Raw genomic sequence first — 26,942 nt, 5'->3', positions numbered from 1 at the left:
CCCCATCTCCTCTGCAGCCAGGGGAATCTAGAGAAACTTGGGGAGGAAAGCCAGGGCATGATGAATCTTTAATGAGAATGAACTAAAAATGGAGGGCTGTGCCCAAAAGCTAGAGTAGCAATCACCAGACATGGCTCAAACCCCAAGACTGACATTCAGAAGCCCACTGTGTTACTCTTCTTCCCATTTTATGGCCAGGGAGACAGAGCCAAGCATAACCATGGGCCACACCGAGGAAAACCACCAGCCACCTCACACAGTCCCAGGGACCCAACAGAGCCCGAGGAAATATCTGATGAGGAGCCGGGGGTCCTGGTGGCTCCCGAATCAAAGCGACTACTCCCTTTCTGCAATCTCGCCTTCTATTTCAGAATAATTCCAGTGCCGTTAGACACATCACACATACACACACACACACACAAAACCCCTATCAGCACATTCCTTTCAACAACTTGTCCAGCATTAACTCTGCAGGGCAACGCTGGCTCCCCTGGTGTCAATTACTTGCTGGTTTCAGGCTCGCCTCTGCACAAGCAGAGATGTGCTCCCCATCAGGGACCGGTGCCCCAGCTCTAGGCCAGCTCTGACGGCTGTCCTTGGGCCCGGTGTTACCTACAGCTGCAGCTGCACGTGAGACGTGGTGAAATCAGACACATTCAGTGGAAAACACAGATGGCACCAGGCCGTGTTGCTGGCGTTCTGCAACAAGTGGCTGATGGTCCAGGGCAAAACAAGTCCGTGGGCCCCATGGATCCGGAAGGAGGAAAGGGAGGTCCCCAGGGAGGACCCTGGCAGCTCTTTGGTCAACCAACCTCAAAGCCACCTTATCTGAATAGCAGGTTTCCCAGGAGCTGCTTCTTTGCCAGACGACACAGTCTGAGTGGGCTGCAGCTGGCTGAACGGGACAGGTTTCCCTAAGCAGAGTGAGTGAGGAGGAAAACGATACCCCACAACGACATCACCTTGTGGGGTCCGAGACCCATTTTCTGCCTTTCCAGACATTGTGTGAGATGCCACGGATGCGCTCCCAACAGAACTCTGCCTCGGTTTTGAAGATCTGAGTTGATCTCTGTTGCTTGTCAACCCGGAGGCTTTTTTGATTTTGCTGTTTCAAGATTTCAGAAACGAAGCCGTTTTAGCCCAGAGCGAAGTGGCCCCAGTAAACATGTTTGGCCAGCAGGCAGAGGCCTGACAACTGACCGGATCTTGCTGACCATCCCCAGACCGCAGCCCTCCAACATCTGTGCTGGGTCGGCCAGAATGACAGTCACAAGTGACCGCTCCACCGGTGCGGGGTCACCCCCTGCTCGCCTGGCCAAGGAACTGGCCAAGTACGCTTTGACGATGGGTTGGGGGGTGGAAGACCTGCCACAAGCAGCATGGATTTGCACCAAGGCCTTCTCTGCTGCTCCGGGGCCAAAAAACACAGGCCAGGCCTCGCAGGGCCAGCACCAGCTGTTCGGGCAGTGGACACTGGAATGAGCACCTGGAAAGAACCACGAGATCCACGGAGCCCTGAGAAAGATCGGAGATAAAATGCACCGTGTGACATGCTTAGCCAGAGACCCCAGAGCCCATCGAATGGATCCTCAGTTCCCAGAACCCGCAAGGCGGTTTGGAAAGCAGAGGGCAGCACGTGGGGCTCCCATCCTCACGGGTGGGAAAGGACACTCAGGTCTGCATTTGGAGCCTCCCCAGCCATGACCGCTTCATGGGGATCCGATCCTGGTGTCCCCGCACCCATGAACGGCCTCCCCTCAGATGCAGGTGCTCCTCGGGACGCCTGGGTGGCTCAGTGGGTCAAGCCGCTGCCTTCGGCTCAGGTCATGATCCCAGGCTCCTGGAATCAAGTCCCGCATCGGGCTCCTTGCTCAGTGGGGAGCCTGCTTCTCTCTCTGCCTCTGCCTGCCACTCTGCCTGCCTGTGTTCTCTCTCTCTCTGACAAATAAAATCTTAAAAAAAAAAAAAAAGTTTAAATGCAGGTGCCCCTCAACCAAAGTCACTTCCCGCACCCCTGCACCAACCAACCCTCCTCGCTGGGCTCAGCAGTCCCGATTTCCAGAAGGCCAGACACAGACTCAGATCAAAGGCCTGATAAAGGGCCAATTTTGCAGACCTGCATTTCCACAGTCTGGAGCTGAAGCTCATGACTTCGGTCAAACTGGGGAGCTGACGCTGACCTCGGGTCGTAAATACACCTGCATCCAACATTTGGCATTCGACCTGCAGACATGGCTGTGTTGGGTGGGGGTCCCAGCCTCTACCCCAGTGCACGGGGTTCCAGAAGCCTCATGTCCAGGAGAGAGGTCTTCCTTGCTTGTAAATATGGTTTATCCACGTAGTAAAAATGGTCCTACACAGTCAGCCACGGGGTCTCAGCCAAAACTATCCTGCTTGTTCAGAAGGTGGGTCTGTTAAGCCGGCAAAGGCACAGTAACTGTCCCTGTGTCCGGAGGCCTGGGCACCCATGCCCACGGCAGCCACCCTTGCCTTTCATGAGAAGGAACATGAGCAAGACGAGGGTGAGTCTTCAAGGCCACGACTGTAACAGAATGTGTGTTGGTAAGCATGGCACTGTTTTCGGGCTTAAAAAACACAGCTCCTCTTAGAAACCTCATCTCTGGGTCCACGTCGCTGTCTGTGTTCTCCTCAGGCAAACACGCGTTTCTCGGTGGCCACCCTGCCCAGACCACGGGATCATGTGGAGAACTTGACACACACACGTATGTGTCCCCCACCGCGAATGGAGAACTCGATTTTTTCTCGGGCGGTCTCGTCTTACAGCTGGACGGTTCTGACGGGGGAGGCTGGCTTGGCCTGGCTGGAGGTGATGGTGGAGGAACGGACGCTCTCAGTCTAAGGGTCAAGGGCCGAGAGCAGGTGCACATCCCACACACAGCACGTGTCCCAGCCGACACCTAAGTTGGGTCGGTTCCGGAGACCAATAGCAGCTCGCAGCTCCCACCCCGCTTGGCAGCAGCGCCTCTCCGACGCGGACTCCCCAGAGTGGGGTCTGGCCTCACTCCTCTCCGACGGGCTCTGGCACGCGGGGCGGGCATGGTTCTGGGCACCCGCTCCCCTCAGCAGCTCCAAAGGCACCGGGAATCGGCTAGTGGAGTAAACAGCTTTTCCCTGGGTGGCTTCACAACCGGGAACACAAAGTGGGTTTTAATCAGGGCCAACTGTGGGAGGGCCAACTTTTCTAGCACAGAGATTAGAGGAGCACACCTCAAAAATGCAGCTCAGGCTGGAAGGGAGCCGCCCTTAGGCACCGCGGAGGTGCGTCAGCCCCTAAGAGAAGGAAGGACAGCACACCCGCCGCAGGGACGCAAACACACGCGTGCCTTTTCTGCACCCACGGCAGACCTCACTAACGGATCTCAGCCCTTTTAGCCTCCGAGTCCCTGTTGGTCATGATGCCCCAGTGAGTGCCCGTGCAAGGTTGGGGGGACGTGTGTCTGCCACTCTTGAGTGAGCCCGATCCCCTCTCGAAACCGGAAAAGGAAGGTGAAGGTCAGAAGGGAGCCGGGAGATGGACGGAGGCCCCAGAAGGAGGGAGGGCAGGCCCGCGGCCCAGGCTCAGACCTCAGTGCCTCAGTGTGCAGTGGGACAGGCCCGCGGCCCAGGCTCAGGCCTCAGTGTGCAGTGGGACAGGCCCGCGGCCCAGGCTCAGGCCTCAGTGTGCAGTGGGACAGGCCCGCGGCCCAGGCTCAGGCCTCAGTGCCTCAGTGTGCAGTGGGACCTCCTATGCCACCCCCGCCAGGCCTGTGACCAGGGGTCCCGTGACCTCCTCCATCACTTCAGGACTGCCCTCTGCTCTGCTGGGCTCTACAGTGGGGACCGTGGTTTGTCGCTTCCGTCAACCTTCATGACTGGCTGGGTCACCCGCCTTCCATGTGGAAGGCAGCCCTCTCCCAACATGACCTTGCCCTCCCGAGCTGGGATACTTCCCCGGCCCGGAAACAGACTGGCCTCGAACTTTGCTCTAAACAACGTCCCATAGCAGAATGGACATGTAAAGTCCAAGGCAAGGGCATCGGGCCATCCACACTCACACTGGAGCCAGCAAGGGTGCGCGGGGGGCACTGCAGACTGTCCCATCGGGTGTGTGTGTGCACGCGCGTGCACGCACTTGCACCTGCGACCTGATAAAGACAGCAGCATGGACACGACCCACGCCGATGCTGCAGAAGCCTCGGGGAAGCTGGTCCCCAAGTGTCACCAGGATGGATCATGTCTGTGTAAGGCCGAGGAGACGTGTGCAGGGTTGGCGCCCCAAGCAGGGCTGAGCTGTGGGCATGTCAGTCACAGGATTCATAATCACAGGCGCCCCTGAGGGCCAGGCTGCTCCACCCTACGGGAGACTCCGAGCTCCCCCCACCCTGCCCTGAGGCCGCCACTGGGAGTGGAGACCCTCCCATGGCCTTTGAAACAGCACCCCTGTCTCCTCACTATCTGGAGGAGCCCCCAGCTCTTGGACTCCTCCCTCGGCACACCCCAGAACCTCCACCTGATGCTAACTAAGCCTTACGGCCAGGGCCCTAGGAGCCTTGCATCATCAGGTCGCTCCCCGGTCTGGAAGGAAGTTGTTCAACCTTTTGCTCCACGGACGCTGGGAACCCAGATGGCGCCAGGCCGCAGGAGGTGCCTGGTGGGCGAGCAGAGGCCTGCGGGCAGAGCACCAGCCCAGCGGCCCCGAGCTCCACAGTTTCCCTGCACCAGGCCATCAAGGACCTTGCATGGCAGAAAATTACTTAACTCAACCCTGAGCAAGGGCTAGCCCCAGGCCAGTGCTGGAAAAACTGCAGGAGTCAGGAACACAACAGCCACTGGGCAATAAAAAGGAAAAGAACATGGCAATGGCCGTGCCATCCCGTGAAGACCCTCAGCCCCTCTAGGTGCTGCCCCAAGTGCCCCTGGGGATGAGAAGCTTGACTAGGTAGGAGGGTGACTCTGAGCAGACACCGTGCTCTGGGAGCACAGCACCTCGGGGGCAGTCAGATCCCGAGACACTGATCTTCCACGGGGCCACGAACACACTCATAACCGCCACATCGTACCCATCACCGGGCCGACGGGCACAGGTCGGCCGGGATGCTGGGGGTGATAGCACCCCACCCCAAGGCAACTCCAAGGCAACCGCTCACAGGGCTGGCTGTGTCCCACAGACCAACCGGGTTTCAAGTCACTCCTTGGCTCTGATTTTAGTGTTCTCTGAAGTAAGCTTGAGAGATGGCCACGGGATAAGGAGATCAGCTTCTTAAATAAAAGGTGGATCTTAATGAGTCGTGGCCCTCGCAGTGAGATGGTTTCAGGCCACCCCCTCTGCAGCTCAGGTAACAGCTGGACAGAAAGCCGGCCAAGCGGGAGGCTCCCAGGAGCCTTGGCCACTGCCTTCTCCCCACCGAGGCTTACTGGGCGATCGCGGCCAAACCAGTGCACATGTGCGTGCCCAATTCAGGATTAGAAGTGGGTGTCTACAACACCCTGTTCAGAGAAAAGGAGAACTTCTGTACCTCCAGAAAGACAAGCATTTGTTGCTGCTTTAACTGGTTCCTCAGAGCACCCAGGGAAACTGAGTCACCAGTCTGATGAACTATACAGTGTCCACACCACACTGCAGACCCTAAACGGAGAAAAGGGTCAGAAACTGCTTTCTCCAGCAGAGCCTCAAAACAAAACCAAGAACCATTGATGACTTGCTTGCAATCAGCCCCTTGGATAGTCACACGTGGCCCGGTGGGGGTTGACCAGCCACCTGTACGCACCCTTCCCAGAGTGGCTCCTGGCTTGGAGTGTTTATGCCCATGATCCTCACCAGTCTCCAGGGGGCCTCGTGTTTCTGGTGAATCCCTCTGCCCCGAAGAAGCTCCTGAAACAGGTGCTTTTCACTGGGGTGGGCTGAGCACCAGCCCTGAGCACCTCCTGCCTGACCGGCTGAAACACACAGAGGAGGAAGTACTTCCCCCAAGGTCACGGGGAAGGGACAGGCTCAGAGGACTGAGGTTCGACTGGCTCAGGGCCACAGGGACAAGATGGAAAACCAAGCTGGCTGCTGTGGGACACATTTTCACAGCAAAGCAGCCTACGAAGCCAGGCTTTGCTTCCCGTTTTTCTTTCTTTCTTTCTTTCTTTTTTTTTTAAAGATTTTATTTATGTATTTGACAGACAGAGATCACAAGTAGGCAGAGAAGCAGGCAGAGAGAGAGGGGGAAGCAGGCTCCCTGCTGAGCAGAGAACCCGATGCGGGGCTCGATCCCAGGACCCTGATATCATGACCTGAGCAGAAGGCAGAGGCTTTAACCCACTGAGCCACCCGGTGCCCCCAGGCTCTGCTTCTGACTGTGGTGAAATGTGATTCCTGTTCTGGATCTCCCCAAAAGGTGGTCCTGGAGCACGCGAGGAGGGAGGAGGGGAGGAGGGACGTGGCCTGGGCGGACACTGGGCTTGGGAACAGCCGAGGACACCCATGTTCAAGGACAAGGTCAAAATTCACCTCCCAAACTTCCCAGCATGCCTTGGGCACTGGACAGAGCCACAGACCCCTGGCCCAGGCGTCATCTAGTCTGATGAGACAGGTAATCCCAGCTCAGGAGATGGGCAGGCCTTCAAGTTCCTCTCTCCACAGCAACACTGGCCATTTGTCAATTACACACAGCCACCAAATCAAGAATCCTGATCTGGGGTTTGTCACAGCAGGGACGGACCCTTCCTTTTGGGGCGGGTCTGGATTTTGTGGCTCAAGAGATGAATCTCAGTAAGTGTCTTCCAACATGATCTTGTGGCACCAGAAGAAGAACCACACCTCCCTCTCTTTGCTACCTTCCAAGCTGGGGCCTCTTCTGCAGCCCACCCAAGTCCGTCTTTCTGCTGGTTGGCCCTAGAGCCTCAGAACCATGGAGACTAAAAGGATGCATTCACCTGTCAGAACACCAGAGAATGGTGAGCACGCTGCAAGCTCCTGGTCCCTATCCCTCAGGCCACTCTCAGTGCCCTAAGACCAAGCATACAATCATGGGCCAACATACATCCTAGTCCCGGAAATGGCAGCCTTGGCTTTTGACCTCTGCCCCTGAAAGCATTAACATCGCCACTCCCCCAACACATGATTTCCAAGACCATCAGGACAGGAAGCAACCTACTGGGGACCTCCCACACAGGTCCCAGAGGTGCAGGCTCGGACGGAGGAAGTGCCTCCCCCAAGGCCCTGGGAGCGAGCTTCGACCAGCGCAGGAGCCAGTGGCTGACACGGCTGTTCAGAGTGCTGGGTCTCTCACAGCCAGTCACCACCCGCCTTGGACAGATCGGGGGGCAGGTTGTGTGTGTGGGGGGAGACAACACAGTTCTGCCCCTTCTCAACTGTAACTGGGGAGACGACCAAGTCATCAGGACTCATCGACCGAGGATGGAGGAGGGAAAAGCGAGTATTCGCCGCCCAGAGCTCCCCACACCAACTATTTTTCCTAGAAACTACTGAGTGTGGAGGGTGTTTACCATTTACCATATGTCTGTTTCCTGGGGCTTTCAATTAGCCTGGGGGGGGGGGTGTCCCACATCCTTTGGCAGGAGCGCTGGGCAACCTCCCTGAGCCTGGAGCGGCGCCGCAGAGAGGCCCCTGAGAACCCTCCTCGCTCGCCTTCTCCCACCCCTGCGCTGGGGCTCTGGTCTCACTCCGCTCCCTGACGGGCCCGGACAAGTCGGCCAAGTGTGAAACCGCTCTCACAAGTGGTGCGACCGATGCAAAACGGCAAACAACCCACGCGGCACTCACAAGGTCACTGCTTCCCTAGGACGTGGGCTTTGCCTCCAGGAGAGCCACGTCCCAGAGAGGGAGGGAGCTGCTGGGGTTCGTGTAGTGCAAACACCAGCCGTCACCTCAAAGGCTCCAAGAAGCCAGGCACACGGAGGCAGTTCTCCGCTACACAGCCTTTTCCTGAGTGGTCAGACATCGGAAACCATGCTCCTGTCTGACCGAGCTCCCGGCCACCAGAACGTGGGGCTGTGTGATGCGGGCCTAGCCCCGGGGCCTTCCTGGGCATCCTGCGCCAGCCCTGGGGAGGGGCGAGAAGGGAAGAGCTGTCCCTCCAGGACTCCCGGAAAAGGCCCTACCTGCCCGTGGTGTGTGTTTCATGCGAGCACTTCTCAAGTTCTAAAAATGTGCCCATGGCAACAACAGAAGGGGATGTTTGAGAAAAATAAAATGAAATAAAGATGAGAAAAGAAGGGACGGTTGCCAGAAGAGTCTGGCAGAGGCAAGCTTTGCACGCCCACTTGCTGGTCTGTGTGCCGTCGGTGTGTGTCAGCAGCTCACGTGGGCTGACAGGGCGCTGCAGAACTCTCCTGCCCCAGCCGCTCCTCCCGGGAGCACTTACAGGGCCTTGCACCCAGCAGGGGGCTATGGCAGTTTAGGGGATGCACAGGGGATGGATGAGGAGGGGGGCAGAATGGTCTGGAACATGGCAAGTCAGGGATGGGGATACAACAGGGGAGGGAAGCCCCCGGAGGGCTGGGCCCCCGACCAGGCTGAGGACACCCCACATTGCCTTTTGGTGCCTGGAGGGGCCTTTCTTTCCAAAGAACAGGAAGCAGCAAGGAAGGTGCTCAGGTGACCCATGAACGCAGAAAAGCCATGAACGGCACAGCCCCCACGGGCTCGCCTCACCCCCTGGTCCTGCTGCGGCCACAGCTGGCTTGGAGCTCGGGCTGCCCCCACGAGCCGGCCGCCCTGGGGTTTCCTGCTCACCACGGCGGTTGCCGGCTCCTGCCCGACTCCTTCGGTGCCCCTGAGGAGCAGACACTGTGCTTTCCTCCTGAAAGGCCCCTGGAAGAGCCTGGCGGACCCAGGGGTTCCTCTTCTGACCATACTGCGCAGGCCCTGAGCCCATGAAAACACAGCAGTGCCCCGTTTCTTAGCTATGACAGCCACCAAGGCCAGGATGGGGGAGGGAAGAAGCCCAAGGCTTTCAGCCGACTTTGGTTTCCTGCGGCCCTAAAACCAAAAGGGGAAGTGATTCTAAAGACCCTTTAACAGCCTTGAGCCTTGCTATGGGCATCGGGCAGGCCGCCCTCAGGCCCTGGAGTGGCCCGGGAGCTGATTTTCCCAAGCACAACAGCTGGTGGGGTCTCCCCTCCCCACTCAATAACTCAATAACTTTTTTTTCTTAAAGCCTAATGACTTCTAAAGTGCTCCAGGCTCAAAGCCCAGTTCACGGGGAAACACGAGAACCCATCACAAAGTCATATTTATTCCATCAAATAAAAAGCACCTAATAGAGAAACCCCCAGTGGGGAAGTTGGTTAGGTTGAGAGGTCAGCTCATGAGAGGTCAGCTTTGAGCTGACCGTACGAGGGAGCGCGGCCAGGCCCACGCTTTGTGTGTGGCTGGCAACAGTGGCCACCTCTCCAGGCACAGCCCCCTTCAACTGAGGAAAATGGCCACATCCCCTTGGCCTTGGCCATGCCCGCTGCGGCCGGCCGGGAAGAGGCAGGCAGCCTGGAGAGGGAATCAGAGGTCAGCTGCAGAACAGCAGCAGCCCCTGCACCGCGCCCCCCTCCCCCGGCCCCAAACCTGCACATGGGAGCTTAGCAGTCGTGACCGGGTGAGGCCCACTGAAAATTTTAACTATAACGTTTTATAAAAATTAGAAGACAATGCACAGGATGCGGTCACGAGTCCAGAGCCCTTGAACGGAGAGAGACAGGCTGGGACATGATGTGGCGGGAACATAAGAATGCCAGCGGCGCGTCTGGAGCCAGTGTGGGTTCTCTGGACAGGTGGGAAGGACATTTTGCAAGGGGCGGACTGTGAATGATCTTCTTTCCCTCTTCACTAGGGTTGGTGGGAAGCCCGGAGAGACAGGCCCCTCCTTGTGCATAAGACCGCGGGGAAAGCTCTGCCTTCTGGTCGCCCACCCAGCTTCCAATTCCCTTACATGCTTGCCTGTCCCTCTACTCAACTCTGTCCTGTTTTAGAGCCATTTCCCAGAGCCAGGCTTAATCCTCTTAGGACAAAAGAACATTTACACTCCATTGAAGACAGAAGAATTCCTTCCCTTGGCTCTCCTGAAAGGCAGCACTGTAGGAGGAAGGAGATTTGGCTCTGCCACAGAGCAGTGGGTCTGGCCAGGAGCAAAGCCTGGGCTAGTGCATGGTGTGACATGCTCCTCACTCGGGTCTCTGGGGACGAGTGGAGCCCGTCACCCCGATGTCACACTTGCGGAAATGAGCCTCGGAGCACCATGGGACTCCTCTGGAATCACCCCCTCTACTGTTCTTGCGGACACAGACCTCAGCTTCTGGCCTGGGCAGGTCTCCATGCCCCGCTCAATACCACTGCTGAATCCCACGTGACCCCGAAGCCCTGTGCTCGGTGGCTCCTCATGGCACAGTGGCCAGTCACGTGTCTGAAATCAGACAGGCTGGTTTCAAGTCCTGGCCCTGCTGTGTGACCTGGGGAAGAGTATTAACCTCTCTAAGCCTCAAGACTACCATCTTTTTTTTTTTTAAAGATTTTATTTATTTATTTGACAGACAGAGATCATAAGTAGGCAGAGAGGCAGGCAGAGAGGCAGGCAGAGCAGAGAGCCTGATGCGGGGCTCAATCCCAGGACCCTGAGACCATGACCTGAGCTGAAGGCAGAGGCTTTAACCCACTGAGCCACCCAGGTGCCCCAAGACTGCCATCTTCATAGGGAATTACTCAGAGCCTTCTCGGGAATTCACATGCTCCAGAACCATGACCATCACACTATTACTTACGGGACTGATTCAGACTTGGATTCTCTCGATGCTGGTAAAGCACCGCCCCATTCACCCCCTACCCCAGACCCGCAGTCCTGTGGAAGCGACGTTTTCATATTGTCAGTGCTGGGAAGACAGCCCCCCCCCCACCGCCCCCCCAGCTGTCTAGGTACCCGCACCTGGGACCCAGCAGTCAGAGTTCCCGTCAGGAACCTTCATTTCTTCCCACAAACTCAGCCTCCCAGGATGCATCCTCCCACAGCAACCTTGCTTAAACAACAAGTTGTTCCACTCACACTTGGCAAACCCTTCCTGGGATCAATTCTCAACTGCTCTCAGGAGAACATGTCCCCAGAGCCGCCCACCTTCTCAGTGGGGATGGGCGTTTACAGGTTTGATTTTATGCTCTCCTAACAATTTGCCAAAAAAGTTGTTTTATTCATACACTGCGTACCGCTATTTGGCTAAATTTAACTGCAGTGTACCTTCCTGTTCCTTGAGCAATGGAGGGAGCAAGAAAAAGTGAACAGACTTGTTTTTTTCCTTTACACGAAAAGCAACTAAAAAGTTCTTTGTGCAAGCCAGCACCAAAATGGGGAAAACACCCAACAGCAACAGTTTGATTACATTTAGGCTAACACTGGCTGATCAATTACAGACGACATGCATTATTTCTATTTCATAAATCTTAAGAAACAAACAAACAAAAAAACCAAAAACACCTATGTACCAGCTAGGCTCCTATGAAACAGCTTTAGAATTCCTGCTTCAGGGGCGCCTGGCCTGGGTGGCTCAAGTGGTTTATTAAAGCCTCTGCCTTCCACTCAGGTCATGATCCCAGGGTCCTGAGATCGAGCCCCATATTGGACTCTCTGCTCAGTTGGGACCCTACTTCCCCCTCTCTCTCTGCCTACCTCTCTGTCTACTTGAGATCTCTGTCAAATAAATCTTTAAAAAAAAAAAAAAAATTCTTGCTTCATATCTTGGGGACAAGAAATTAGCTCCAAATGTCTGAAAGTCTTCCCTTTTAATATATGTTGGTTTTCTTTTAAAAATGTCTATTTTCTTTGGATGATTCATTGCCAGATGCAGTACATACAGTATGAGGTTCCAGCACTGCCCGGCCTGGGCTCCCTCCCCTAGCTCGGCTCCCCTGAAAGCAAGAGCAAATGGGTCCTGAAACGACGGGACCGCCAGATGCAGAAGAATGTGCTGGACCCCTACCTCACACCCATGTGCGAACTGGACTCAAAATGGTTCAAACACGTAATGTTAGAGTGAACATGGTCAAACTCTTAAGAAAGTAAACATAGGCATGTGTTTTTATGACCTTGGATTATGATACCAAAGTACAAGGCAAGAGAAGTAAACAGGTACATAAACTGAGCTTCAACGAAATTAAGTCAAAACCTGTCTTTCAAAGACAGTACCAAGAACATGAAAAGACAGCCCCAAAATGGAAGACAGTACTTGCAAAGCACGTATCTTATACAAAAGCTAGTGAGGACTTCTTGTCTGCTCCTGGCTGCATGCGCCATGTGAGACCCAGGTCGAGTGAGCCCTGAGATTGATGAAGCCAAATGGAAGTTAGAGAACTACAGTGTAGGGCAAAGGACACGTAGGGGATCGGAATGGTAAGGGATACACGGAAAGACGTTCAGTACCACTACTCATCAGGGAAATGCAATCAACACCTCCATGAGATACCAACTCACACCTGTTAGAATGGCATCATCAAGAAGACAAGAGACAATAGGTGCTGGGGCACCTGGGTGGCTCCGTGGGTTGAGCCTCTGCCTTCTCCCAGGTCATGATCTTGGGATCCTGGGATCGAGCCCCGCATCGGGGTCTCTGCCCAGCAGGGAGCCTGCTTCTTCCTCTCTCTCTGCCTGCTCTCTGCCTACTTGTGATCTCTCTCTGTCAAATAAATAAATAAAATCTTAAAAAAAAAAAAAAAGGAAATCACAGTCACTGTTAATGGGAATGTCAGTTGGTCCAACCACCGTGGAAAACAGTATGGATGTTCTTCAAAAAAACTAAAAGAAGATCTATCATACAACCAGCCATTCCACTTCTGGGTATATATGCAAAGGAAATGAACACAGGATCTCAACAGATCTACACACCCTTGTGGTTATCAAAGCATTCCTCCCAACAGCCAAGATCTGGGAACAACCCCAACACCCATCAACAGATGAATGGCTAAAGAAGGGAAGATGTAGACGTACAAGTATTACTCAGCCATGAGGAAGTAAGACAGTCTCCCATTTGCAAAAACACGGGTGGGGCCGTGAACACATCACACTATGCCGGAGAGATCGGACAGAGAAAGACATGTACGTACAACGTCACCTGTACATAGAATCTAAAAAGGGTGAATCTGTAAAAACTAGAGTGAACTGGCTGATACCAAGGAATGGTGGCGGAGCCATGCCCAAGAGGGACAGTGCTTCAGGATGCCAACGGGGGACACGTGTCATCTAGAGACCCGATGTGCAGGGTAATGAACACAGACGATGTCAGATGATAGTTACGTAACACAATGGATGCTGCCTCGTCCGCAATCGTGTTGCCGTACACAAATCAATCAAAACAGCATGGTGTACACCTTAAACACTGTCACGTGTTAAATATAACACAGTTAAAGAATAAAGGTCAGGTGAGAAAGTACCACGGTAAAGGCTCAGTCAGCGTCCCCTTTTCTTGGGCAGATGATCCTACCAATACTCACCCACACTGTGCATTCAGCTCAGTCCCCTGTGCCCCAACTCTGGAAATCCTCCAGAAAAATTTGGCCCACGCTGTGGGGTGGTTGGGACTGCCACCTCTTTTAAAGATTTTGGGGAGGCAGGCATCCCTGGGGGAAGAGATAGAAAAACACAAACTATTCTCTGGAAGCCAAAGCCAAGCCTGCCAGGTCCCTCCCCGAAGGCGGGACCCCGTGAGTGTGGGCGAGGCCCCATCTTTCTCCAACAGGAAGACAGAACGCCCATCTAGAGAGAGAGGGCACGACCTGTCCCGGGCAACTTCCTGGATGGCCCCTGCTCAGGCCACACGAAACAAGATCTGGCGACAGGAGCTCAGGCAGACGTGGCCAGTCCCAGGGTCGACGAGGCTGCACCCCCTCCCTGTGAGAACACGAGCCAGCTCCTTCAGACTAACTCCGAGAAAAGCATAGCCAGGACTGGCCGCAGTAACCACCTTCTGTGTCCTGTACTCCAGGGAGAAACCCCGTGGTGACCCCGTAAGCCCTCCAAGAAGACCGAGGGAGCCCACTTTACCCATAGGGGTACGGGCTTCCTGCCCCGCGAGGCAGAGGAGTGGAGTTAGTCAAAACCAAATTCCCAGGCCACACTCCTTGAACGATCACTGACAACCCCCCTTCCCCCCCGTGGAGGGGGTCTGAGCCATCACTGTGCGGGCTGGAGGGCACACTGCACAGAAGGTGACAAAAATTCCCAAACACCCGGTTTTGTGAAAGGCCCACTAATCTTGCACAGGACCCAGGCCTGGTGGCATGGCCCTCGCATTCTAGAGCAGCCAGCGGCAGGTTCTTCTCCAGGCTGCCCAACCACAGTCCACTTGGATGTGGTCCTCCACAGACAGAAGCACCAGGTCACAGTTGGAAGGTCAGAGGAGGCTCCTGAGAAACCCGGAGCTGGGGGACAGGCCTGGCCTCGGAGCTCTGCAGCACCCCTCGGCCCAGAGCCCTGCGTCCAGCCTCCTAAGTGACCAAGAAACTAAGACGACGAGCAAAGCACCATTCCTGAAGCAGGCCCAGGCTCCAGCCAAGGCCACGCAGGTCTAATGATCTCAACATTCAAGTTACTTCCTACGCAGGCTGTGTCCCCCCCCCCCCATGCCCACAAGGCAGGTTCAGTTCCCACCTTCCTTTGACAGACAAGGGGAGTAGAAAGAGAACCCAATATGTTCACCAAGACACACACCCCGTGTTCAACTACCTTCTGTTCCGGGGCTGAAGTCCTGTTCCCTGGCATGCATGGTTTCTCTAGGAACCCAGCAGAACCGAGAAACACAGACTCTGTCCAGTGAAAACAGCTACAAGAACAAGGGGCGATATCAAGTTCCGGCTCCGAGGTTAGTCCGGTGAGGAGAAAATGACCAGGGTCCAAATTCTCCCAGACAAGGACAGGTAGGAGATGACCATTCCCACTCCGGGAAAACAGGGTCAGTGAAGGGCAGGGGTGACAGGTGAGTCCAGTGACCTCCAACAGAGGGTGGGGCTCATGGGGGCCCTGGCAGGGGATCTTGAATGCTGAGACCAGGAGCAGATGACTGCTGAGGGGGCCACCGTGCAAGGGAGAAACAGGAACCGAGGAGTCCCACTTGATTGTGCACCGGGGCTGCCCTGAGAGATGGATCGAGTGTGAAAGCAAGACGAGAGCTGGCCCATTCATCTTATGGGCACGGGATACGTTTCCCGTGTTTTCCTTGCTGGGAAAGGAAGGGCTGTCAGCAGCTCTGAAGCGCACGGCTCCCCGCGAGGCTTGATGTGTGAGGAAGGGCACTGTAGGGAAGAGGGAGGAGTTCGGCTAAGCAGCCTCAGACGAGCCCCCTTCCTGCTCCCTCAGGCTGGAGTTCCTCGGCCACAAAGGTGCAAATCCCTCTGCCAGAAAAAAAACCCCCAGAGATGCCCCGGGAAGTTACCGAGCAGAGCCGGGACATTCCGGTGGTGACTCTTGTGCACAGGTCTTGGCACCCTCATGCTGCGGGGGCCGCGTCCTCGCCCTGGGACTGCCCACGATGCCTGCCGTCTGATGGCTGCTCTGGGGTTTGTGCTCAGCCCTGCCTTTCCCTCCGGCACACACCAAGTCCGCAGACCACCCCAGGCTCCCGGAGGGCCTGTGCGTGTCCCTTGTTTCAGAAGGCAGCGCCTCACATCCGATGACGATACCCCAGGTGGCACAGCATCCCAAGACCAGACTCGGTGTTACACGCTATGGGCGTCACACAGCTGACCTGGGGCCCACACACACCTGAAGAATCAATTAGCCAGAACCAAGCTCCCAGGCGGCCTTACTCAAGTCTGTGCTCCATGTCGGGGGGCCTAGGTATTGCCCTATTTGCCCTACACGTCTCTTTAGTCAGACTGTGAGATCTTGCCAAAGTAAGGCTCTTTGGCAGAAGGGGCTGATCTCATCACCCCGATTCCCCGCAGTGCCAGCTCAGGGGCACGGTCCCCAGATCCCCATCCCACGCCCTACCAGGCTGGCTCTACCTATATATAGGTAGGGGATGGGTGTGACCCGCTGGCTCTGGAAGCCTCTGGGGTCTAGTGGTGGCCGCCCTCCTGCCTCGCGGTTTGAGAGTCCTCCCTCTCCAGCCCTGCGCCTTGCCCCTCCGTCCTACCAGCACCGCCCGTCGCGTGCAGAGGGTCCCTCCAAGAAAGCCAAGGACAGGGAAGGGATCCCCAAGTGTGCACGCACCCAACCCTCTATTCGGATTCTGAAACTAGCCTTTGCTCCCGCGGCCTTCCCAGCCAGGAGGCCAGGGGCCCACACCGCGTGTCGGCACTGCATCAAACACACACGTGACCAGCTCTGGCGACCCGGAACACGGTGGCGACCACCCGTCTCCCCATGGCCCTGGCGCCAACAGACCTTGGATGTGCCCTTGGGCAGCGGCCCTGGCACTAGATGGGGGTCACAACACTTAACAAATCCAACTGCACGCGGTCACATGCCTGGAAGGAGACAAACCCTCAGGCCGTGAGGGCCACACCGCATTGCTCGTGGGAGTCTGTGAGCGCTGGCGGTGCTCTCGGAGAGCCCTCTGTGGGCGGCGTGCCCTGCAGTCTCTGGGGGAGACAGAAACCCGACTGTGGCCGCAGCGCCGCTGCTGGCAGGATGCGCCCCGATGCACGGTCGCAGAGAGGGCTGCGTGACACCTTGTGATGTGGGGGAGGGGATGATGCTGGGCGGCAGCCAGAGCTGGGGGTCTGCAGCTTGGGCCACTGTCAACCCGGTCAGCGTATACGTGACAGCAGACCCACCAGATGCCAAGGCTCGTCCAGGTCTGACGTGCACTAATACCCCATCACATGGGGCTGGCGCCCCGGAGTGCCTGCTCCACAGACTAGCAAAGAGTCCATTACCCCACCCCCAAAGCCAACCACGGTGAAGCAGGTAGTTCACAGACTGAAGAAAGCAAGGAGGTGTTAGAACACGCAAAGCATGTCTAAGTCAAACCAGGCACTTAGAACCAAACACACAGCCCACTGGGAACCTACAGACTGCCTCCCCCAAGACAGTGAAGAGAGTCGCCTTCCCGAGCATTCCCTGTCTCTCCGGATCAGAGGGAAACCTTTTGGGTTAGGAGAAGACCAAAATGAACATTTACTCGTGCTGGCTGTGCAGTCAATGGCCACAGCGGCCAAAGCCGGATCTGAGGACGGCCACCCCCTGCTCAGCCTGGCCGCACAGGCTAGCTGGGGCTGCTCCATGGGAATGCTGGGTTCCCAGACTTTAGGGCTGGAGTGCTTCCCTTAAGTGTGCATGCTGTCCTCTCGGGGGCAAAGCGACCACTGGGGCTTGGCAGTAGGAACCAAGAGATCCGAATCTGGCCGTGGACACTGTGAAGGCTGTCCCCCAACAATGCCAGTTCTGCCCAGGAGAAGCCCATTTCCTGCCCGGGTCCCTGACACACCATGTTCAGGGGAGGGTCGTAAAGACACACTGAATGTAGCAGAAGGATCTAGGAGGAGAACGACCGCTCCGGGACAGATCATCTGACAGAGAAATTTATTTGCTGGCAGACTTCCGACTGCAGGCTTCCTTGCCACTGGCTGGCTGCCACAGAAATGAAACAAAAAATCAATATCCTTTGGTCTGCAAAACAGTGTGTTAACGATCCTACTCCAAACAACTTAAATAATATCCCCCGACCCCTCGCCCAAATAACGGGGAATGTTTCTGTTAGAAGACAGCGCAAGATAAACAGAAGAAAGAAGAAAATAAGGCAATTTTACAGGTCCTCCTTCAGCAAAACCTTTCCAGGACTTCAATGAGGAGATAATCTTTCTGTGATTATGACCAAACCCTCCCGTTGCTTAGCAACACATAATTAAGGAATATGTTTTCAGATCCGCTTTGCAAGCCCGGCCATTATCAGATGAAATTACTGCAGCAACAAATGTCATCGCCATGCAAATTAGTTGGTTGCAAAGAAGGAATGTTTGCGAGGGAGAAGGTGCATACGTTCTCCGCGAGCCCATCTGAATTTCTCCTGCCACACGTTGATTAGAGGGAGAGGGGGAAGAAAAAAGTCAAATATATTGTATCATCAAACTTAAAAGCCACAGGAGCCGTTTCAGCCTCCGCTAGCCGCGAGGTCACTGTCCCCCGCTCCAGAAGGGACACGAGAGCCAACCCAGCCCCTCAGGTTTTCAGGATCAGGTTCCCACAGCTGATGGGGGCATTTTCAAACCGGTACGTCTTATTTTAAACACCAGTCCCTCCACCTGAGGACTTGAGTTATTCAGAAAAAAAATTCATTTGAATGGGATTCAGTTTTCTAAAAAGGGGTGGCAAGAAGAAACACCTGATGTGGAGCATGAATCACCAGTAACGGGTCTGCGGCGAAAACACAAGGTGGAGTGGTGTTCAGAGAACGTCCACCGGGAATCTCATCCACAAAACCCAAGGAAACACATCTAATAAATTACACGTGTCTCCGGTCTTTGAAGAGAACCACCGAGGACAGCGCTTTCCGTCTTCAACTTGAAAATGTATCGTTCCCTGCAAGTAAACAGAATCCCCCAACTGCGTTTTCCAAAACGAGACGACATCTGTCTTTGAAACAGGGTGTTCTAAGGGATGTCGTCATCTTGCTTTGGGTAACACACAGGCCAGGAAAACACACCCGGTTTGAACTCTCCGGTGCTTCCTACCTCAGATACTGCGCACAGGACATTCACAGGTGCGTCTCCACGCCACAGTACACTCCTCATGGCAAGTGAGGGTCACCCAATTTGTGGGAGGCCCTGCACAGATACCCCCACCTTCCCCAGAGCCACCGAAGGTGTGAGATGGAGAGAAGGCCACCCCCGTGAGCCGAGGGCTTCATTCTGTTCTGAGTGGCTTCTGGGTTTTTCCCAGAAACACACTTGTGTCGCATCAGCACAGAGAGTGTCACTTACGGACCTGGGGCCGAACCCAAGAACGGGAAGGCCGTGCCACTGTTCCTGTGGGTCAGCCTGAACCGTAAACCCGTCTCACTCAAGAGTACCCGTCCCCCTCGGCTAGCTGGCCGCATGGGAGCAGATGCGTGCACCTGGGTGTAGGGTCTGGTCTCCCCAGGCGTGGCAGGAGAGCAACAAAAATGGGAGGACCCACAGTCCCGTGCTCACATCTCCGCCCGCACCACCCCTCACCACCGTCCCCGGCGAGGAAGGGCAGGGAGGGTTCATTACTTGGCTCCGGAGCAAGCATGGTGGACACGATGATGGGGGCCCCCGTCCGCCGGGCCACCTTCTGGTAGGGCGGCTGAGGCGTGTGGAGGCTCTGGCTGGCTGGCGGCAGTGGGGACAGCTCCACAGGGACACTGGGCTTCCGCAGGAGCTGGGGGCTGCCGTGGGGGCTGGGCAGGGGAGACGCGGCCACGCTGCGCTCCCGCTTCAGCAGCTCCATGGGCACCGTGTACGCTGTGGAGTACGCGGTTCTGGGGCCCGGGTGAAGGGGGGCAGCGGGGCCCGGGTGAGTTAAGGCCACCCCGGCCTGCGGGGGGTATGTGGGGCCCAGCCGGGCCGTCAGGGCGCAGGGGGTGGGAGAGCTGTACCCAGAGCTGGAGGGGAAGTGGGGGGCCTGGGTGCCCACTCCAGGGGCAGAGTAGGCAGCTGCCGCCTCCAGGAGGTGCTGGGACGGTGCGCTGGAGGGGCGGCGAGCCAGGTGCCCCGCCTGCAGGGGTCCCGCAGGCTGAGGCTGCAAGGCCGAGGCGCCCAGCGTAGACAGGTCACCGTGGAGCTCGCCGCGGTGGCTGAAGCTGCTGGAGCGCACCCGGGGGGAGGGCGCCCCCCGGCCCTGCCGGCGCAGCTGCATCTCGGTCCTGCAGGTACCAGCCAGGCGGCTCAACACTCGGGCCTGGCCCAGGTTGGGTGCGACGCACTTGATGTCTGTGTCCTCCATGGTGGCCAGGACGGCCGGTGAGTCGAAGCCCTGCTGCAGCAGAGCCACCAGCGTGGCCTCCGCCACCCCCTCTGCCCGCAGGAGCGCCAGGAACTCGGGCAGCGCGCTCCTCCTGCCCCCGACCCCCTGGAAGGAGGACGGGTCCGCCTCATAGTTCTCATCGGCCATCCTGGAGGGGTCCCCACCCCGGGCAGGCCCGTAGCCACGGTGCAGCGCTCCTGGGGCCACCCCCGTGCCGCCGTCAGAGGCGCTGGCTGCGGCGGGGTCCACGACCAGGCAGGTAGGGGCTGCCTGCCTGGCGGGGACAGAATCCACAGGCCTCTCGCCGGTGTCATTGTAGAGCTGGCTGGCAAGGTGGGTGGGGACCTCCGGGGCATACCTGCCGTCGGCCAGCTCCCCCCCACACCGCGTGGGCGACGGGGCCCGGCTCTGCGTCCGCTGCCCCTGAGCCACCCCTTTGCCCGCGGGGTCCTGGTACAGGTGGCCGGCCTCCTGCAGGGCAGGGACTCGGCCTGGCACCGGATCCCATGACATCCTGCCGCCTGTCACGCTGTAACCAGGCAGCGACCGGCCGAGTCCCGGGTCACGGGGGTGGCGAGCCTCCCTGGGTGCCCGAGCGGCTCCTGCCGCGTCGCCGTAGTGATCCCGCGGCAGCAGGCCACCTCGCCCAGACATCACCGCCTGTCTGCTGTCATAGAAGGTGAAGTCGGTGACTGGGCTCTTCCCTCCAGCAACAGAGTTGAAGAAGGCCTCCCGGTAGACGTAGGGCTCGGCGGCGCCCCGTGGCTCGTACCAGGGTCCTGCAGCCGCGCCGTCCGCCACGGAACTGCTCCTCGCTGGGGCCTCGGCCACGTCCCAGGGGCCCTCGTACCAGCCGGCGGCATCCCAGCTCTGGGAGCGGCCGATGTGGACCTGGCGGCTGGGGACCGGCATCGGGAAGGAGGGACGGAGGCCGAGGCAGGGCAGGACGCCGGTCTCTGTTAATCTTCGGTTACACGCATCCCAACAGGCCCGCTGCCTTCTAGCCCTTCCCAGACGGCCAGGAAAGACCTACTGGGGGTTTTCTATTTCAAAGCACGGTCTGAATTATTAATCCTCCGAAACAGTAGACAAAACACAACACTCACGGTAACTTCGCCTCACTCCCCAGCGGCAGCTCCAGTCCCAGAAAGGAGGCTGCGCCAGGCTTGCCGGCCCCCCTCCCTTCCAGGGGGTGAGCTCACATGGACCTCAGCTCTCTCAGCGTGGGGATTAGGAGCTAAATAAAACCCCTAAAGCTTTTGTTCCATGTGACATCTCGTTAGATGGAGGAACACGGCAGAGGGCTCCAGCCAGGCCTGCCAACCTGCAACTGCCAATTACTTTCACACGGAAGCTCTGGCTTATCTCCGTGGTCCTCACCGGGGTACTTTTGGGATGAGCACTGCCTCCCCCTCCTCCCGATGCCTCCCCCACCCCTGCCCGCGATCACCTAAAAGTGACAGAAGGAAAACAGGAAAAGACCGCTTTAATGCTGATTCGATCTTAATCCACCCTGATGAAATGTTAATCCACTGCACCGGCTAGGAACAAATTAAATGGGAACAGGCAGGCGGGATAAGAAAGGGGCGGTGCGCAGTCTCACACACATTCTAGAACACGAGGCGCCCTGAGAAATGGGCCAGGTCTGCCGCTGGATCCTCCGGGCGACGTCGAAATCTGGCTCCGAGGACTGGTTACCGGTCAAATGAGTTACATCACTCAAGTCCAAACGCATTTTTTACTTTATTATCGGAAAATACAGATCCCTTCATGCTGCCAGGGATAAACAAACCAAAAAACACCTCTGTGGGTCATCTAGAATTCACCATTTTAAGACTGCCTCCACAGGTCAGCGACTAAGCCCCCACGTTACGAAGGAGAACCGGGGAGCAGCGGCAACGGAGGTGAGCCTGCCTCTACGTCTGTCCGCGGGGAAGCAGCATGCCAGCAGGCTGGCCGCTCTGAGATTCTGCAGGCGATTTTCCAGTATGCCCACGGATTACGATTTCTGCATCCCTCACTGGGGACTCTGGGTGCAGGAACACGAGCAGCACCAGTTTTTTAATCGAGATAAAAGACCTCCCCACCAGGAGCATTATGACACTTCCTAATCATGAACCCCGAAGGGTCCGAGAAGCAGCACCGTGGACAAAGTCGCAGGGTCTGCTCCTCCGACCGAGGGGAGCCCCGAGGCACGAACTCACACCGGAACCAAAGCTCACGACTGTGGGATCCGGTGAGAACATCTGAAACCGAGATCATGAGCCTCCCTGCAGCCCTGACACCCACGAATGGTGTCTTCACCCGCATCTCTCAGCGCCGGATTCAGTTAGAATCTTACACTTAAAAATCCAGTTGTTAAAAGAAAAATTGCTTTTTGAACGAGTACTGAGATTTTACTGTGGGAGAGGAAAGTAGGTCCAAGTCCGTTTCCAGGAGCTGGAGGTACACGGTACTGCAAGGCAGTTTCAGGGGCGCAGTGCCCCCCCCAATCTCCCTGCGTCCTGAGGCACACACGAACTCAACTCTGGGACAAGCTCGGTGTCCACCCACTGACTGTTGGAGAACTGGTGGGGAAGCAGCCCAGCCCAGGACGCAGGCTGTTACCCGAACACCGCCGCCCCCATTTCTGACCCCAAAATACCAACAAAGCCTCAAGTTATCTGGAAAAACTCCCCGGCAGGTGGAGAGGAGACCTAAATCCCCCTCCAATCCCCTCCACCTCCCGGGATGCATGGGAAGGAAAAAAAAAATTAACAAGCCGCAGTGCCAACGCTGGGTTTCTGTGTGGAAAAGGGAGCTGCTGGCGCCAATTTCCGTAATTCTACTGTTGGCACAGTCGGCACCAGGGGCTGAAAGGCCTGGCTGGGCAGGGGCCTGAGGAAACAGGCCCGGCCACACCGAGATGGCATCTATGCGTCTCACCAGCAGCCGGAAGACGTGTTCCTTTAGAAGATCCACCAGAAAGGACAGGCGCACATTACAGAGCCCGAACCAAATGGAAACAGCGCTATCTGGTTACGGCAGATCATCTCCGGGTGCAGCTGGGCCAGCCCACCTCGTGCGTGCTGTCCCCTCCGCTGGGCGCAGCTTGAAGCATCCTTCCCTCTGGAAAGGAGCAGGCCAGGGAGGATGGGGCACCGCACCGGGGACCCTTCTCAGAAGGAGGGACAGGCTGGTGTGGACACAGCCTGTGGGTTGGGCGAGACACACCTCAGAGTATGTCTCACTCTCACTCTGTGTCTCAGAGAAGACACCGAAAACCAGATATGCTCGAGACGCCTCTGCCCACCTCTACCTCCTCACCTCTTCCCCTTCCGGTCCTGGGGTTTTGGGCCAAAAGGGGCCTGCTAGGCCTCTCAGGGAGGACCACACCCCACTGTCACCTTTTCCTCCCCCACTGGCTGGGCGGATGGACAACCGTAGTCCTTATCCTGCAGAGGTGACCAGAAACGAGGCATCTTTGGTATCCTGTCTTTCTTACAGTTTCCTTATCAGAGGATGTCCACACCTGCCAATGTCTGTACCAGGCAGGCGCCGTTCTAGGTGCTCTGCCCATACGCGACTCTATACAGGCCCACAGGGTGTGGGACACAGGTCCAACTCCAACTTCAGCCAAAGCTAATGCTCTATATTCCAGAATCCCCTGCACGGACCCTGGGTAGGCTCTGCCCCGCTGCTGGAAAAGGAAACCTGTTTAACACAGTAATCCTATTACTTGCTTAAGAGTTTCCCAAACTCCCAAGTATTGACGAGGTCACCTATAAAATTAACTACTTGAGTATCAGAAAGTACTCCTGAACTTGGACTCAGCGCATGGGGCTGCTGCTGGAGCTGGGGACCCCTGCCGAGAGCTGAGGAGAGAAACTGCCCGAAGCCTGGGGTTGGGTGAAGCCCATCCACCCATTTCCTGTTCTCCCCATCTTATAATAAAGAAAACATAAAACGAGATGGGATCGGGACCGAAAGAGGCTCTTAATCTCACGAAACAAACTGAGGGTTGCCGGGGGTGGGGGGGTGTGGCGGGGTGATGGACGTTAGGGAGGGTGCGTGCTATGGGGAATGCTGGGAACTGTGTAAACCTGGTGATTCACAGACCTGTACCCCTGGGACTAAGAATACATTATATGCTAAAAAAAAAAAAAGAAAAATTTTAAAAAATTTAAAAATAAATTATAAAAGGAAAAGAAAAAAAAACATAACATCGTGTGGCTCTAGGGCTCAGGGGCCCCATTCGTGATGCAGGCGCATCCCTTCAGAGGCAGGCGAGGGACCCCGAGAGCTGCCTGGGCAGGACCTCTGCAGCGGGGGTGGCTCGGGAGACCCGCCTGGCTTGCGCACATCACGTTCACAGTTCAAGTTCCCCAACGGAAGCAGGACTGTCTAGAAGGTGGACCCCGCAGCTCCTAAGAAACCACGAACGAGTTTTTGAGAAGGAGTGGAAGGGGTCATGCCAGGCGTGGGGCAGCCGGTGCAGGGAGAAGCTGCCAGGTGGGCGCCACCCCCCAACGCCAGAATGAGGCGGCCTGGGTCTCCCTCCGTCACCCAACACATCGTGCTTGGAAGCCACCCAAACTCATGCAGCCCCAGCTCCACAAGCTGCCAAATATTATGACAGATGTTTCCTGTGTGAGGTAAAAACACCTGGAACTGGACTCCCGCTTTCCTAAATACTCCGGCAGCTCTGTTTTTTAAAGCACACTGCCGTCTTTTGGAGAGAGCCGCTTTTCTGAAAATCTCATGTTGACTAAATAAAGCAAGATGGGACCAATTTCTGAAAGAGCAATGAGCCTCACAGACTTAACTCTTTAATCCTGCAGAGTTTCACTACAGAAAACAGCATCGAGTAAAAAAGCCATCTTCTGGAAACTGCCAGAGACACAAGCTACATTCTCTTGCCAATAAAACGAACCCAAGCGAAAGCTGCAGGAACAGAGTAACCCGATGGCAAGCCCGGGGCTCCAGGCGGCACCTCCCTGAGCCCATGCTTCACGTCCCTGTGCGGAAGGCAGACCAGAAAACACTGAGAGAGGATCTAGAAGGTTCCAGAAAAAGAGGGAAGAAAACCAAGGAGGGGACAACCAGCCAGCCAGCCAGCCCGCCCGCCCTTCCACGGAGCAGTGCTTGGGCAAACCACCAACAAGCATTTCACGTTCTAACCACGACGGTGACCTAGGAAACTGCTCGAAAAGCACGAGAGACCGAACGCCTCACACTCGCCCAGAAGCGGGTTCCGTAAATATCAAGGACGGGGCGGAGGCGGGCGGTCTGAAGTCCGGGCTCACGTGAAGGGCGCTGGGTCTGCCCGCCTGTCCCTTGACAGCTGTGTCGTTTCCCCGCCCGCCTGGTGGCCACCAACGCTGGTTCCTTCTCGGGAGGCGGCCAGGCCCAGCTCTGCGGCGCTTCTGGCCGGCCTTCCAGCTCTTGGTCTTCTGGCCCTCAAGGCCGCAAGACCATGGAGGCTCCGCCAGCGAAAGTGGACACGAGAGCCCCTGAGATGCTTCCCTGTGCTGGCTGGATCCCTGGACGGAGCCTCAGCAGCGCCCGCACCTCTGCCTTCCACAGGCGACATCTCCTGGGGGACACTGCAGAGGTTAGTGGGTTGCGCGCTCTTTTCTGGCAGAACCAGCGCCAGAAATCGGCCTAGGACATCCTGCTTCCTACTTTTCAATGTGTATAGGCCGTGTTGGTTGGTTGTTTCTGTCGAGTGTTTTAGAATTTATGTTTGGAAACAGCTTCCTGCCTTTCTGCTCCCCCAGTGCCTCGATCAAAGAGCTCACTGGGCTCGTCACGATCAGAGGGGCTGGGGGACCCAAGCGCACCGGTCAAACAGCGGACAGGACGTCGTAGCAGTGTTTTAAGACAGCCTGCATCTACATTTTCACAAATGCCAGGAGAAAATCAGAACGTCCGGACACCATTTCAACGGAAGGAAGGACAGCAACGCCTATCCTGGGAAGCAGAGCGCGTGTTCCCATCTCTCAGTAGAAAGACAGAAGCTGAAGGGGTGGCTCAGTGGGTTAAAGCCTCTGCTCAGGTCATGATCCCAGGGTCCTGGGATCGAGCCCCACATCAGGCTCTCTGCTCAGCAGGGAGCCTGCTTTCCCATCTCTCTGTGCCTGCTGCTCTGCCTGCTTGAGATCTCTGTCAAATAAATAAATAAAAAAGGAAGACGGAAGCTTTAGACCATCAGGGCGCCCCAGGCCGGACATGGAGCCCAGTAACCAACCCTGGAACCAAACCAAGCCTTCCGGAGCAGCGTCCTCCCAACGGTCCCAGCCAGTGCACCCCTGAAGACGTAGCCACTTTGAAAAGTGAAAGCAAAGGCTTGCACACTGCTCCTGACTTGATTTCCTAACTAGATCATAAATACGATGACAGCTGTTATTACGAGAATTAGCTTTGTTTGCCACTCGTGATGGGGCAGAAAGTCAGCTCCTCTTTTAGGGCATGTTTTTGGGGTGAGCGTGGGGGGCGGGAGGTGTGTGCTGGAACCCCAGGCTGGGATGCGGGTCTGGGCATAAAGCCACAGGACAAAATTCGACCAGGAAAAGCCGACAATTCCCCACGCAAGGTCTGCTCCGGCAGGTGCTCAGTGACAACCACTTGCTTCCTTCCTTCTTTTCTACAATAAACCTCCAATAACAGCAAAAAATCCCACAGAATCAGAATCTCGGGTAATCCCCAACCAACCCCAACGCTGACACCCCTCACTCCATCACACTGTGTTTTATGTCCCTTCCCCTGCACTGGGTTCAGAATATTCTCGAATTCCTTCCTCTCACCTTTGAGATGCCCTCATCACTTCCATTCACCAGGGTCCAGCTCAAATAACCTACCTCCAGGAACCTTCTTTAATTCCCTCTTTGTCACTTTGTCCCTAAGTCCAAAGAAATCGATACCTATTAAGAGGAGAACACCACCGAAATAATCCAGGGAATACATCAATTGCTAGAGACAGCCCATGGTCTCTCACTTAAGGTGACAGAGCCCTATTTTTCCTGACATGCCCTTTTCTCTGTCACATGCTTGTTCCTT

At 56.4% G+C, this 26,942-nt stretch overlaps 1 protein-coding gene across 6 annotated transcripts in view; it reads right to left on the bottom strand.

Annotated features, from left to right (window-relative positions):
- Positions 1-26,942, bottom strand: part of CTBP2 (C-terminal binding protein 2) — a 154,217-nt gene that overhangs the window by 14,547 nt on the left and 112,728 nt on the right. Inside the window, exon 1 of one of the 6 annotated variants that reach the window (XM_004751741.3) lies at positions 19,172-23,848. The exons of 4 other annotated variants lie outside the window; for them this stretch is intronic. In XM_004751741.3, the coding sequence (XP_004751798.1) occupies positions 19,172-20,816 (1,645 nt within the window). In that variant the 5' untranslated portion in view covers positions 20,817-23,848. Of the gene's footprint in view, positions 1-13,471; positions 13,500-19,171; positions 23,849-26,942 lie in introns of those variants that run through there. One more of the 6 variants, XM_045069024.1, reaches the window with a different exon arrangement.

This window comes from Mustela putorius, unplaced genomic scaffold, assembly GCF_011764305.1.
Source record: "Mustela putorius furo isolate JIRA1106 unplaced genomic scaffold, ASM1176430v1.1 tig00003909_pilon_pilon_pilon, whole genome shotgun sequence".
NCBI lineage: Eukaryota > Metazoa > Chordata > Mammalia > Carnivora > Mustelidae > Mustela > Mustela putorius.
The sequence above is the reverse complement of the archived record's forward strand: the minus strand, read 5'-3'. Positions and strand labels throughout refer to the sequence as shown.